The 14,854-nt window shown below is 55.0% G+C and overlaps 2 protein-coding genes across 6 annotated transcripts in view; both read left to right on the plus strand.

Annotated features, from left to right (window-relative positions):
• The window catches only part of ETFA (electron transfer flavoprotein subunit alpha), an 18,708-nt gene extending 10,489 nt beyond the window's left edge, over positions 1–8,219 (plus strand). Inside the window, 4 exon segments of the mRNA XM_078622729.1 lie at positions 443–529; positions 3,865–3,930; positions 6,106–6,186; positions 7,729–8,219. Coding sequence (XP_078478855.1) covers positions 443–529; positions 3,865–3,930; positions 6,106–6,186; positions 7,729–7,767 — 273 coding nt within the window. The 3' untranslated portion in view covers positions 7,768–8,219.
• Positions 8,220–13,354: 5,135 nt separating this feature from the next.
• KHDC4 (KH domain containing 4, pre-mRNA splicing factor) overlaps positions 13,355–14,854 on the plus strand; it is a 43,253-nt gene continuing 41,753 nt past the window's right edge. For all 5 annotated transcript variants that reach the window (XM_078622731.1, XM_078622732.1, XM_078622733.1 and 2 more), the window contains exon 1: positions 13,355–13,560. In XM_078622731.1, coding sequence (XP_078478857.1) covers positions 13,370–13,560 — 191 coding nt within the window. In that variant the 5' untranslated portion in view covers positions 13,355–13,369. The remainder of the gene's footprint in view (positions 13,561–14,854) is intronic.

Consider the following 14,854-nt stretch of genomic DNA (forward strand, 5'->3'; position numbering starts at 1 on the left):
GGGGACGGTGGTCACAGAGGGATGGGGTCACCGGGGGGACGGGGGGGACGGGGTCACGGGGTGACGGGGTCACAGGGGGGATGGGGCTACACGGAGCCACAACACGCGTGTGCGTGTGCACTGTGCGTGGGGCACTGTGAAAGCCACGTGCTCTAGGTGGCACTGGAGGCTGCGCGTTTTTTTTTTTTACAAAATCTGATCAAATCGTTCTGGCAAAAGATCTCCCTCACCCCCCCCCCCTCCCAAAACGGCAAAAGATCTCCCTCACCCCCCCCCCCTCCCCAAAACAAAACCAACAACCGGTTTGCGACCCGCTGCCGACAACATTGAAACCGTCCCAGCGTCCGCCACCCTCGCTCTGACCCCCCTCCCCCCTCCTCCTCCCCCCCCCCCCTCCTCCCCCCCCCTCCTCCCCCCCCCCCCCCCCCCCCCCCCTCGTGGCACAGTGGGAGCGTCACGCGCCGCCGTGGACGCTGGCTTCGTGCCCAACGACATGCAAGTCGGCCAGACAGGCAAGATGGTCGCCCCGGTGAGTGGCCCCGCTCCGGCCCGTCACCCCCGTCGCCTCTGCCGCACACGGACGGGCAGAGACACCCCAACACCCCACCCACACACCCCACCATTCCACCCACCCACCCACCACTCCACCCACCCCACCACTCCACCCACCACTCCACCCACCCACCACTCCACCCACCACTCCATCCACCCACCCACCACTCCACCCACCACTCACCCACCCACCACTCCACCCACCACTCCATCCACCCACCCCACCACTCCACCCACCACCCACCACTCCACCCACCACTCCACCCACCCACCATTCCACCCACCCACCACTCCACCCACCCCCCCCCACCCACCCACCACTCCACCCACACACCCACCACTACTCCCACCCCACCCACCCCCCCCACTCTACCCCACCCACCACTCCACCCCACCCCCCCCACCCACCCACCACTCCACCCACCCACCACTCCACCCACCACTCCACCCACCCCCCCACCACCCCACCCACCCACCACTCCACCCACCCACCACTCCACCCACCCACCACTCCACCCACCCCCCCCCACCACCCCACCCACCCACCACTCCACCCACCACTCCACCCACCCACCACTCCACCCACCACTTCACCACTCCACCCACCCACCCACCACTCCACCCACCCACCACTCCACCCACCCATCCACCACTCCACCCACCCACCACTCCACCCACCACTTCACCACTCCACCCACCCACCACTCCACCCACCACTCCACCCACCACTCCACCCACCCACCACTCCACCCACCACTCCACCCACCACTCCACCCACCCACCACTCCACCCACCACTCCACCCACCCACCACTCCCACCCACCCACCACCCACCCCCCCACCACCCACCCCCCCACCACTCCACCCACCACTCCACCCACCCCCCCACCACTCCACCCACCCACTCTCCCACCACTCCACTACCCACCCACCCCCCCATCCCCCCCACCCACCCCCCCATCCCCCCCACCCACCCCCCCACCACTCCACCCACCCACCCTCCACCCCCCCCCCACCACTCCACCCACCCACCCCCCCACCACTCCACCCACCCACCCCCCCACCACTCCACCCACCTACCTTCCCCCACCACTCCACCCCCCCACCACTCCACCCATCCACCCACCCACCCCCCCACCACTCCACCCACCCACCCCCCCACCACTCCACCCACCCCCCCCAACACTCCACCCACCCCCCCCACCTGTCTGGTGAGATAGAAAGTTTAGTCGCGTCCCCCACCGTGTCCCCACCTTGTCCCCACCTTGTCCCCACCGTGTCCCCACCTTGTCCCCACCGTGTCCCCACCGTGTCCCCACCGTGTCCCCACCGTGTCCCCACTTGTCCCCACCGGTGTCTCCACCGTGTCCCCACCGTGTCCCCCACCCTGTCCCCACCGTGTCCCCACCTTGTCCCCACCGTGTCCCCACCCTGTCCCCACCGTGTCCCCACCGTGTCCCACCCTGTCCCCCACCGTGTCCCCACCCTGTCCCCACCGTGTCCCCACCGTGTCCCCACCCTGTCCCCGCCTTGTCCCCACCTTGTCCCCACCTTGTCTCCACCGTGTCCCCCACCGTGTCCCCACCCTGTCCCCACCGTGTCCCCATCGTGTCCCCACCCTGTCCCCACCGTGTCCCCACCCTGTCCCCACCCTGTCCCCGCCTTGTCCCCACCGTGTCCCCACTGTGTCCCCACCGTGTCCCCACCGTGTCCCCACCCTGTCCCCACCGTGTCCCCACCGTGTCCCCACCGTGTCCCCACCGTGTCCCCACCGTGTCCCCACCCTGTCCCCACCGTGTCCCCACCGTGTCCCCACCGTGTCCCCACCGTGTCCCCACCCTGTCCCCACCCGTGTCTCCACCGTGTCCCCACCGTGTCTCCACCGTGTCCCCACCGTGTCCCCACCGTGTCCCCACCGTGTCCCCACCCTGTCCCCACCGGTGTCCCCACCGTGTCACCACCGTGTCCCCACCCTGTCCCCACCGTGTCTCCACCGTGTCCCCACCGTGTCTCCACCTTGTCCCCACCGTGTCCCCACCGTGTCCCCACCGTGTCCCCACCCTGTCGCCACCGTGTCCCCACCGTGTCCCCACCGTGTCCCCACCCCTGTCCCCACCGTGTCTCCACCGTGTCCCCACCGTGTCTCCACCTTGTCCCCACCGTGTCCCCACCGTGTCCCCACCGTGTCTCCACCGTGTCCCCACCGTGTCCCCACCGTGTCCCCACCGTGTCCCCACCCTGTCCCCACCGTGTCCCCACCGTGTCCCCACCGTGTCCCCACCCTGTCCCCACCGTGTCTCCACCGTGTCCCCACCGTGTCTCCACCTTGTCCCCACCGTGTCCCCACCGTGTCCCCACCGTGTCCCCACCCTGTCCCCACCGTGTCCCCACCGTGTCCCCACCGTGTCCCCACCCTGTCCCCACCGTGTCTCCACCGTGTCCCCACCGTGTCTCCACCTTGTCCCCACCGTGTCCCCACCGTGTCCCCACCGTGTCCCCACCCTGTCCCCACCGTGTCCCCACCGTGTCCCCACCGTGTCCCCCACCCTGTCCCCACCGTGTCTCCACCGTGTCCCCACCGTGTCTCCACCTTGTCCCCACCGTGTCCCCACCGTGTCCCCACCGTGTCCCCACCGTGTCTCCACCGTGTCCCCACCGTGTCCCCCACCGTGTCCCCACCGTGTCCCCACCCTGTCCCCACCGTGTCCCCACCGTGTCCCCACCGTGTCCCCACCCTGTCCCCACCGTGTCTCCACCGTGTCCCCACCGTGTCTCCACCTTGTCCCCACCGTGTCCCCACCGTGTCCCCCACCGTGTCCCCCACCGTGTCCCCCACCGTGTCCCCACCCTGTCCCCGCCGTGAACTCAATGTGTCCCCCGCCTTGTCCCCGCCGTGTCCCCACCGTGTCCCCACCGTGTCCCCACCGTGTCCCCCGCCTTGTCCCCACCGTGTCCCCACCGTGTCCCCACCGTGTCCCCACCGTGTCCCCACCGTGTCCCCACCGTGTCCCCGCCTTGTCCCCACCGTGTCCCCACCGTGTCCCCACCGTGTCCCCACCGTGTCCCCACCGTGTCTCCACCGTGTCCCCACCGTGTCCCCCACCGTGTCCCCGCCTTGTCCCCACCGTGTCCCCACCGTGTCCCCACCGTGTCCCCACCGTGTCCCCACCCTGTCCCCGCCGTGAACTCAATGTGTCCCCCGCCTTGTCCCCGCCGTGTCCCCACCGTGTCCCCACCGTGTCCCCACCCTGTCCCCCACCGTGAACTCAATGTGTCCCCACCTTGTCCCCGCCTTGTCCCCACCGTGTGTAGGAGCTGTACATCGCGGTGGGCATCTCTGGCGCTATCCAGCACTTGGCAGGAATGAAGGACAGCAAGGTAACAACAACAACAAACAACAACTCGCATTCGTTTGTATGTGGCAGGGCGGTGAGGCTCGCGACGCACAGCAACAAGTTGCTGGGGTCGGTGTCCAACTCAGGTTCCTTTGCGTGAGGAGGAGTTTGGATCCTCTCCCCTACTGTGCGTGGGTTTTTCTCCGAGCCCTCTGGATTGCTCCCCTTGCTTAAACAAAAATAAGTAAAATAATAAAATAAAAATCAAAAAATAAAACTCTCACGACGTTTCGACTGCAACACCAGCAATCGTCATCAGGTGTGAAAACCACGGCAAGACAATTTGAAAAAAGTGGCGGTCAAATTGTCTTGCCGTGGTTTTCACACCCCGATGACGATTGCTTGTGTTGCAGTCGAAACGTCGTGAGAATTTTATTGTTTCATTTTTATTCTTTTATTATTTCCCTTCTACGTGACTTTACCGAAAGAACCAAGAATATGAATCCCTGCATTAACGAAAGCTTTAAATCGAAAAATGATAATAAGATTTTTTTTTTAGCGACTGATTTTTTTTTTTTTAGCGACTGATTTTTTTTACGTGACTGAGCGGCCATCAGCCCGCAGTGAGTTCCTGCGTCCTCCGTTTCCGCACTCGAAGTGCCCCGGGGCGCCGCTGTCTCCGTGTCGGGATTCTGCACGGCACCGCGTGGTCACACCGGAGCAGAGGTCGCAACCGGGTACCCGATACCCGTACCCTACCCGACACCCGGCTACCCGTACCCGGCCGGGTACGGGTACCCGTTTGCGACCCTGGTGCGGCCGGGTACGGGTAAGGAATCAAAACCCGTTTGCGACCTCTGCAGCGGAGTCGGTGGGCGGCTGTCGCGTCGACCTCCCAAGGCCTCGGCTGGTCCCGCTGAGGCCGTGGGAGCGCGACGCAGGCCGCCACCTGGAGCGGTGGCGCCAGTGGGGGGGGGGGTGGGTGGCACGTGCTCCCCCCTAAAAGGGGAGGACTGCACCAATTGCAAGTACCGCCGGGGAAAGGTCCTGGTAGGGATTAGTCAACGTCGCCTTGCCAGACACGCCGAGGAGAGGCTTGCGGAGCCCCAATGTGGTTTCAGACCAGGAGAAGGTTATTCATGAACACTGACGGTGGGGGGCGGGTGGGGTGGCACGTCCCCCCCCTAATGATCCGATCAAATCCCTATTTTCCATCGGATCATTGGGGTTTATTAGTAATAAATCGGCATTTTGCGACCCCCACTGCCACTGTGATGCAGCATATTATTACGTGCCAAGGCACTCTATGAGATGATAGGACAATATTCTAACTCCATAATTGTCAATAAGTAACGGCAAAGCGGTTGTAAGCGACTCACAGAATTGTGCGCAGGTGCGTATACAGGGCACGACTTCCATTTTATAATGTTTGAATTTTTATTATTTTATTACTTCCCTTCTACGTGACTTTACCGAAAGAACCAAGAAGATACACGACTTCCCTGAAGGCATCAACACCTTCAGCGAGCGCGATGACGATCGCACAACGTGGTTCGAATTCGACCCTCGATCGACGGCTGCGTCATCGCCGCACACGCGTCGAATAAACAGCAAGGGACAAGTCCTTACTTACTAACAACTCCTCTATCATTTTTCATTGCTGGAGGGCTTGCCCACCTCTACCTGAAAATCCTGGCTCTGCCATTGGGTGGCGCAGTGGTTGAACGAACTGATCTATGAACCCGGCAACCCGAGCTCGATGCAGCCTTAAATGAGTCGCTGGGGCGGTGTGTAAACAAAACATCATCACTGGGGAGACAAAGGTGGCTGGGCGTGGTGTTTGGCCACCTACCCCCTAAGTGTGCCGTTACAGCATTCAAAGCTGCTAGTCAACAGCACTTTCCCCAGCAGTCCGTTAAAGGCTATACCAGCTCGCCGTCGAATAAAGACGCTCACCGCATCGCGCGCTTTCGGACGCGCGTCTGCGGCCGTCTGGAACGCTCTTCTTCCCATGCTAGGAAGCCGCTGGAGCCGTGCGCTTTTAAATCTGGTTCGAGAACGAATTTCTTTTCCAGCAATTTTTCGCAGTTTAGTTGTGTTGCCCGTCCCCCCGGTACACTTCGATGAGCACGGCTGGCTACGTGCGGTGCGGTAGAAGATCAACGCGCTTACGCGCGTACACGGTGGATCTGTGGCTTTGTCTTGTGTCCGTGTGCAGACCATCGTTGCCATCAACAAAGACCCGGAGGCGCCGATTTTCCAGGTGGCCGACTTTGGTATCGTGGCCGACCTCTTCAAGGTGACCTGCTCAGTCAGCCGCCCCTCATTCACCATGAACTCACGTAGACAAACATGGACACACATAGAGATCCATAGACTCACATAGAGACCCATAGACACACACAGAGACCCATAGACTCACACAGAGACCCATAGACTCACATAGAGATCCATAGACACACACAGAGACCCATAGACACACACAGAGACCCATAGACACACACAGAGACCCATAGACTCACACAGAGACCCATAGACTCACACAGAGATCCATAGACTCACACAGAGACCCATAGACTCACATAGAGATCCCTAAACCCGCACACAGATCCATAGATGAAATAAGCAGAGCGGTTTTGTATCCGCAGTGCGGAGGAGTGAACATACCTTCATAGGTTAGTTGGCGGGGAGCGATTGGCGCGCTGCACTACGAACCCGGCGACCCAAAATCGATTCCCACTCACGGCCAAAACACCGGCGACGATTACGGGAGCCGGTCCACATGCCCCCTCTGCTATGAGCATCTCGTGGCGATGTTGACACACTCAGGGGAGACAAAGGCGGCCGGGCGTGGTGCTGGCCACCCACCCCCTCGTGTGCCATGCCGGCCTTCATCGGTGCTACTCGCTAACAGCACTTGCCCCTATTACACTGGTCAACAACAAAAAAAAACGTGTTTTTCTGGTCTGGACTTTTGCAGCTGTTCTAGACTAATTTCAGGGTGCCGATTCCAAATCTGATCTCAGATTTGCTCTATCACATCTCATTTTTAAATCCTTTATATTAAGTTCGCTTGCTTGCGTGCTTGCGTGCTTGCTTGCTTGCTTACGACCGTGCAAATCTTTAGGTCGTTTTTTAACCCACTTCCCGTGATCCAATCGAGCTGACATTTTGCACACAGACTCGTTGTGCGTGACAATTAATTTTCGTGAAATTTTGTTTCCAAAATGTTACACTGTTTAGGGAAAAATAAATAAATATTGCATTGCCAATTGCTTAATGCTGGCAGACAATCATCTGACCCATAGGTGGCAGCCATCTCAAGCCAGAGGACGAGAGGACTCTAGCCGCCACGCATATAAAGGATTTAGAGTGAAAAATTTTGTTTTTACGGGTTAATTTTTTATGCTATCGGCATACCCCATTTTCATTGATTTTACCCGAAATTAACTCTGTCACTTATGAGTGCAAGTTGTTGCGAGTCAGTGACTGCTTTAGTGTTAAAATATGGTGTGTTTATAATATAATTTTATGTAGATATCCACATTTATTTAATATTTTTCTTCCGCAGTTTTTATGGAAAATGCAATATTTGATATCTCAAAAACCTGACGTGATAGACAAAAACTGATTTGGAATCAGCACCCCAAAATTACATTAAACCCGTTGGAATACCTTATGTCAGAAAAATTGTGTTGACGAGTTTTATCTGTTCAAGACTATACGGGGGGGGGGGGGCGGGGGCGGGGGGGGGGGGGTGTGGGCAGGATCTTTGTCTCTGTGCAGGTGAATGGTAAACAGCGGCTGCTGTTGTTGTTGTTGTGTTGTTGTTGTTGTTTAGGTTGTGCCGGAGATGACCGCGCTGCTGGAGATGAAGTGAAGAGAGGCAGATTGCCCCGGAGGCGTGGTGCCGCTGGTGCCACTGGCACCGCTTGTGCCGTCGCCGGGATGAACCGCCGAATTTCGCTCGGCACTTTTCCCGCCCGTTCACCCTTGATCATTTTGCTGTTGTTGCGTGGGCAGTAGAGTGGCGTCTTCGGGCAGAGATTTCGGGGGTAACAGAGACACCCGCAGACTCGCACAGACACCCACAACTCTGACAGACACCCACAGACACCCACAGACACCCACAGACTCACACAGACACGCACAGACTCACACAGACACTCACAGACTCATACAAACACCCACAGACTCACACAGACACCCACAGACACCCACAGATTCACACAGACACCCACAGATTCACACAGACACCCACAGATTCACACAGACACCCACAGACTCGCACAGACACCCACAGACTCACACAGACACCCACAGACTCACACAGACACCCACAGACTCACACAGACTCGCACAGACACCCACAGACTCGCACAGACACCCACAGACTCACACAGACACCCACAGACTCGCACAGACACCCGCAGACTCACACAGACACCCGCAGACTCACATAAACACCCGCAGACTCACACAGACACCCACAGACTCACATGGAGACCCGTCAGTCGCGCATACGCACGTACCGTGCAGCTTCCCAGTAGACAGACCGGATGAGTGGTCATCATCATCGTCATCATGGTCATCATGGTCATCATGGTCATCATCATCGTCATCATGGTCATCATGGTCATCATCATCATCGTCATCATGGTCATCATGGTCATCATCATCGTCATCATGGTCATCATGGTCATCATCATCGTCATCATGGTCATCATGGTCATCATCATCGTCATCATGGTCATCATCATCATCATCATGGTCATCATCATCATCATCGTCATCATGGTCATCATGGTCATCATCATCGTCATCATCGTCATCATGGTCATCATGGTCATCATCATCGTCATCATGGTCATCATCATCATCATCGTCATCATGGTCATCATGGTCATCATGGTCATCATCATCGTCATCATCGTCATCATGGTCATCATCATCGTCATCATGGTCATCATGGTCATCATGGTCATCATCGTCATCATCATCATCATCGTCATCATGGTCATCATCATCATCATCGTCATCATCGTCATCATGGTCATCATGGTCATCATCATCATCGTCATCATCGTCATCATGGTCATCATCATCATCGTCATCATGGTCATCATCGTCATCATGGTCATCATGGTCATCATCATCGTCATCATGGTCATCATCGTCATCATCATCATCATCGTCATCATGGTCATCATGGTCATCATCATCATCGTCATCATCATCATCATCGTCGTTATCGTCGTCATCATCGACAATAACATCATCGTAGCCGCCACCAGCATCGCCGTGATCGTAGAAAAATAAATCCCCGAAATCGTCCGCCACAGCCACCGTCACCAGCAATCGCCATCGTCACCTTCGATCGTCGTCGTCGTCGTCATCTTCTTCGGATTCTTCAGTTGGCGGCCCCTGTGGGTGCTGTTGACGAGGCTGCCAGGACGCGCCGTGTTTGGCGTGGATTGGTGGTGGGGGGGCACTTGTGCCTCCCTCCGTATGTTTGTACGGTCCCGACACGTACGCAGACACTCACAGGTCAATAAAGATTCGATTACCACTGCCAATTGTGCCTTTTCGTGAGTGTTGAGAGCTTGAATGAGACCATTAAGGGGCCACGGTGGCTAGGGGATGTTAACTACCTCGCCTGGTTTGCAGGAGGTCGTGGGTTCGATCCCGACCCTGACGCCTGCTGCTGTATATGTGGAGTTTGCGTGTCTCTCTATCTCATCATCATCACGGTGGCTAGGGGATGTTAACTACCTCGCCTGGTACACAGGAGGTCGTGGGTTCGATCCTGACCCTGAGGCCTGCTGCTGTATATTTGGAGTTTGCGTGTCTCTCTCTCATCATCGTCACGGTGGCTAGGAGATGTTAACTACCTCGCCTGGTATGCAGGAGGTCGTGGGTTTGATCCCGACCCTGACGCCTGCTGCTGTATATTTGGAGTTTGCGTGTCTCTCTCTCTCATGATCATCATCACGGTGGCTAGGAGATGTTAACTACCTCGCCTGGTAGACAGGAGGTGCGTGGGTTCGATCCCGACCCTGATGCCAGTTGTATATTTTGAGTTTGCGTGTCTCTTTCTCATCATCATCATTGCTTTTACCCGAAATTAACTGTCACTTATGATTGCAAGTTGTTGCGAGTCAGTGACTGCTTTAGTGTTAAAATATGGTGCTGTATTTTTAGGATAGTGTGTTTATAATATCATTTCACGTAGATATCCACATTTATTTAATATCTTTCTTTTGCAGTTTTTATTGGAAATGCAATATTCGATATCTCAAAAAACCTGACGTGATAGACAAAAACTGAGGCCAGAATTGGAATCAGCACCCCAAAATTGCATTAGAACCGTTGGAATACCTTATGCCATAAAAAGTGTGTTGACCAGTGCTAATCAGTGCCTCCTACTCTCTGAGTCAGTCACTACACATGCGTGTTGAACTTCTTTCGCGCCGTACGTAGCCAACCATGCGAATGCTACTCGCTCGCCTCTCTAAAGTGCTACGTAGAAGGGACCATTGCCCAAAAACATCGCCGATCATCTACTGTACTGTACCTTTTAAAGACCACGTGCTTTTAAAGGCCAAAATAACTTCGATTGTTTTGCTGCTGCGATACATGCACACGTGACAAGCCACTTTGTTGAGCTATCATTCGTGGCCAAGTCGATTTTGAAGAAAGAAGCTAATAGCTCAGTGGGTATTACCTGGTAAGATTTCAAATAAATAGTAACATTGTATTTGGTTCCGTACACGATATGTATATATTTTTAAAGTTATTCGTGCACAGCAGTGGGTTCGATCCCGACCCTGACGTCTGTATATTTGGAGTTTGCGTGTGGTCTCGCTCCCCGTGGTCGCGTGGATTTTTTTCCGGGTCCTCCGGTTTTCCCCTCCAAATTTAGAAACATGCTTTTAGAGTATTTGGCGGCTATACATTTCATCATGAGCCAATTCGTTGAGCTATCATTTGTGGCCAGATTGCTTCTTAAAAGAAGCTGTATAGCTCAGTGGGTCTTACTTGGTAAAAATAAAAACTATATTTTTTTAGCTTTTAGAAAATGATCATACGAACATTTGAAATGCTGATCTTCAAAGAATGGTGCATCCTTCTGTTCCAAAAATAAAGCAAAACTGATGAAACAGTTACAGAACCATTAGCATCCTCTCGATTTTGAAGAAAGAAGCGAATAGGTCAGTGGGTATTACCTGGTAAGATTTAAAAGAAATAGTAACATTTTATTTGGTTCCGTACACGATATATTTTTTTTTAGTTATTTGTTTACATTTCGTATACTTTACACTCCTGACGTGTTTGTTTTTTTGTATCGTCTGTTGTTGAAACGTCCTGAATCCGTGCGTGCCCCTACTGGACATGTGGTGGGAAAAGAGCTTTGGAGCTTATCAGATTCCTCCTCCAGTATAAATACAGTTTGAAGCGATTTGAAGCATGTTTTATTTTCCAAATGGAAATATGGTTTGAGGGGGGGGGGGGGTGGCAGAGCTTTGTGACGTCATATTTGAGGGTGGGGGGCTCACTTTTTGTGACGCCGTGTGACGAGGGAGGGGGGGGTAAAAAATCGTCCAAAATCGCGTGACGTCATTTATGGACGGCCCCAATCCGTGTGGGTTGACAGGTACGGATTGAGAACCTTGGGGTGCAAGGCGTGTTTGGTGGGATACATGACGTCATGGTCTACCAAATGACAGTGGCCTCTTCGGGCAGAGATTGCAGTGGTAATAGAGACACCCACAGACTCGCACAGACTCACACAGACTCACACAGACACCCACAGACTCACACACAGACACCCACAAACTCACAGACACCCACAGTTTCACACAGACACCCACAGACTCACACAGACACCCACAGATTCACACAGACACACACAGACTCACACAGACACCTACAGACTCACACAGACACCTACAGACTCACACAGACACCCACAGACTCACACAGACACCCACAGACTCACACAGACACCTACAGACTCACACAGACACTCACAGACACACACAGACACCCACAGACTCACACACAGACACCCACAGACTCACACAGACACCCACACAGACACTCACAGACACCCACAGACTCACACAGACACACACAGATACCCACATACTCACACACAGACACACACAGACTCACACAGACACCCAAAGACTCACACAGACACACAGATACCCACAGACTCACACAGACACCCACAGACTCACACAGACACACACAGACACCCACAGACTCACACATACACCCCCAGACTCGCACAGACACCCACAGACTCACACAGACACTCAGACACCAACAGACTCACACAGACACCCACAGACTCACACAGACACTCACACAGACACCCACAGACTCGCACAGACACCCACAGACTCGCACAGACACCCACAGACTCACACACAGACACCCACACAGACACTCACAGACTCACACAGACACACACAGACACCCACATACTCACACACAGACACCCACAGACACCCACAGACTCACACAGACACCCACAGACTCACACAGACACCCACAGACACCCACAGACACCCACAGACTCACACAGACACCCACATACTCACACACAGACACACACAGACACCCACAGACTCACACAGACTCGCACAGACACCCACAGACTCACACAGACACTCAGACACCAACAGACTCACACAGACACCCACAGACTCACACAGACACTCACACAGACACCCACAGACTCGCACAGACACCCACAGACTCGCACAGACACCCACAGACTCACACACAGACACCCACACAGACACTCACAGACTCACACAGACACACACAGACACCCACATACTCACACACAGACACCCACAGACACCCACAGACTCACACAGACACCCACAGACTCACACAGACACCCACAGACACCCACAGACACCCACAGACTCACACAGACACCCACATACTCACACACAGACACACACAGACACCCACAGACTCACACAGACACCCACAGACTCACACAGACACCCACATACTCACACACAGACACACACAGACTCACACAGACACCCACAGACTCACACAGACACCCACAGACTCACACAGACACCCACAGACTCACACAGACACCCACATACTCACACACAGACACACACAGACATCCACAGACTCACACAGACACCCACATACTCACACACAGACACACACAGACACCCACAGACTCACACACAGACACACACAGACTCACACAGACACACACAGACACCCACAGACTCACACACAGACACCCACAGACACCCACAGACTCACACAGACACCCACAGACACCCACAGACTCACACAGACTCACACACAGACTCACACAGACTCACACAGACACACACAGACACCCACAGACTCACACAGTCTCCCTGGCGGGGGGTATTGCGTGTTGCGAGTGTTCACGACGCGCCCGCCCCTCAATGGCAGCGTGTGCGGGTTACATGACGTCACGCCCTGCCAAATTAGATGACGTCACTGCCGCCCTCGCCGCCGCCGTGACGTCATACGCCTCGTTGGGCCACAGGGATATTTTGGCCGACGGACAAAGGGCGCGAACGAACGCGGCCCGCTGTACCCTGGACGCGCCGTGCGTGAGGGAGATGAGCACGGAGGTGGCTTCGCTGAGACCCGCGTGAGTAGCCTGCGTGCGCGATTGTATTGATTTGTGTTGTCGTGAGCATTTGCTGAGGAGGAGGTGAGAATTTGTTTTGAGAAAGCGGAAGGCCGAAGGCTTCAAGCGTAGGCCTTAGGCTTTGAGGTGATTTAGTCGTCACGCCGTGGTCTGTCCGCTGCTGGATGGATGTGTAACACACGTACGTTGCGTGTGTGTGTGTTGTTAACGATCTTATTCGGCTCCGGCGTAGAAACTAAACGCGAGGCGATTCCGTCGCTCCGTCTCCACGGAGGTCTCGCGGCCTTCCAACCCCCCCACCCCCTCTCCTCACCATCAATCGCCTACCTCGGCTCCCCCCACCGATGTCGCTATTCTTTAAATCTTCCCTTCGTGTCGTAATTTCGCGCGTGGTAACGCGACGATTTTGTGTGTAACGAATGTGTTTGCGTAATTTGAAGGAGACACGAGGGGAGGTTTTCGTGGAGTTTGTGCGAAAAGTCGCGGCTGTTGGTGGTGACGCCAACGGCTTCGCCATTTTAAGTTTCACTTTTACACCCGGAACGGCTGTTGTTGTTGTATCCACATCTTAAGATTTAAATGTTATTTCTACTTTATTGTTGTCTTATATTCATGAGTGTGTGTGTGTGTTTGTGTATGTAGTGTAGTGGGGAGCGGTAGTGTAGCGGTTAGCGCGTTGCGCTATGAACCTGGCGACCCGGGTTCGATTCCCGCTCACGGCTAACACCCAGTGACGATTATCTGAACCGGTCCTGGGCCTCCCCTAGGTCGACTCAGCCTCAAATGAGTACCTGGTGCGGTGTGTAAACATCGCCACTGGGGAGACAAAGGCGGTCGGGCGTGGTGCTGGCCACCCACCCCCTCGTGTACCGTTCTGGCCTTCATAGGTGCTCGCTAACAGCACTTGCCCCTACAGTCTGTTAAGGCTATACGGGGATCTTTGTCTTTGTAGTGTAGTGTTCCGTGTTGTGTGATGAGCTCCCCCCTACTTCTCAACTGTTGTATTCATCCCGACCTTGCGATTTAAATGCTCAATAGCTACATTTTTATCCTTTCTACATTATTATTGTCGTATATTCATAAGTGTGTGTGTGTATGTAGTGTGGTGTTCCGTGTTATGATCTCCCCCAGACTTCTCAACTGTTATTGTATTCATACCTTGCGATTTAAATGTTCAATAGCTACATTATTGTTATCTTATATTCATGGGGGTGTGTGTATCTACATCTAGTGGAGTGTTCCGTGTTGTGTGATGATCTCCCCCCGACTTCTCAACAACCCGCGTCTCGCCAGC

Source organism: Lampetra planeri, unplaced genomic scaffold (assembly GCF_965212315.1).
Source record: "Lampetra planeri unplaced genomic scaffold, kcLamPlan1.2.h2 scaffold_175, whole genome shotgun sequence".
Classification (NCBI taxonomy): domain Eukaryota; kingdom Metazoa; phylum Chordata; class Hyperoartia; order Petromyzontiformes; family Petromyzontidae; genus Lampetra; species Lampetra planeri.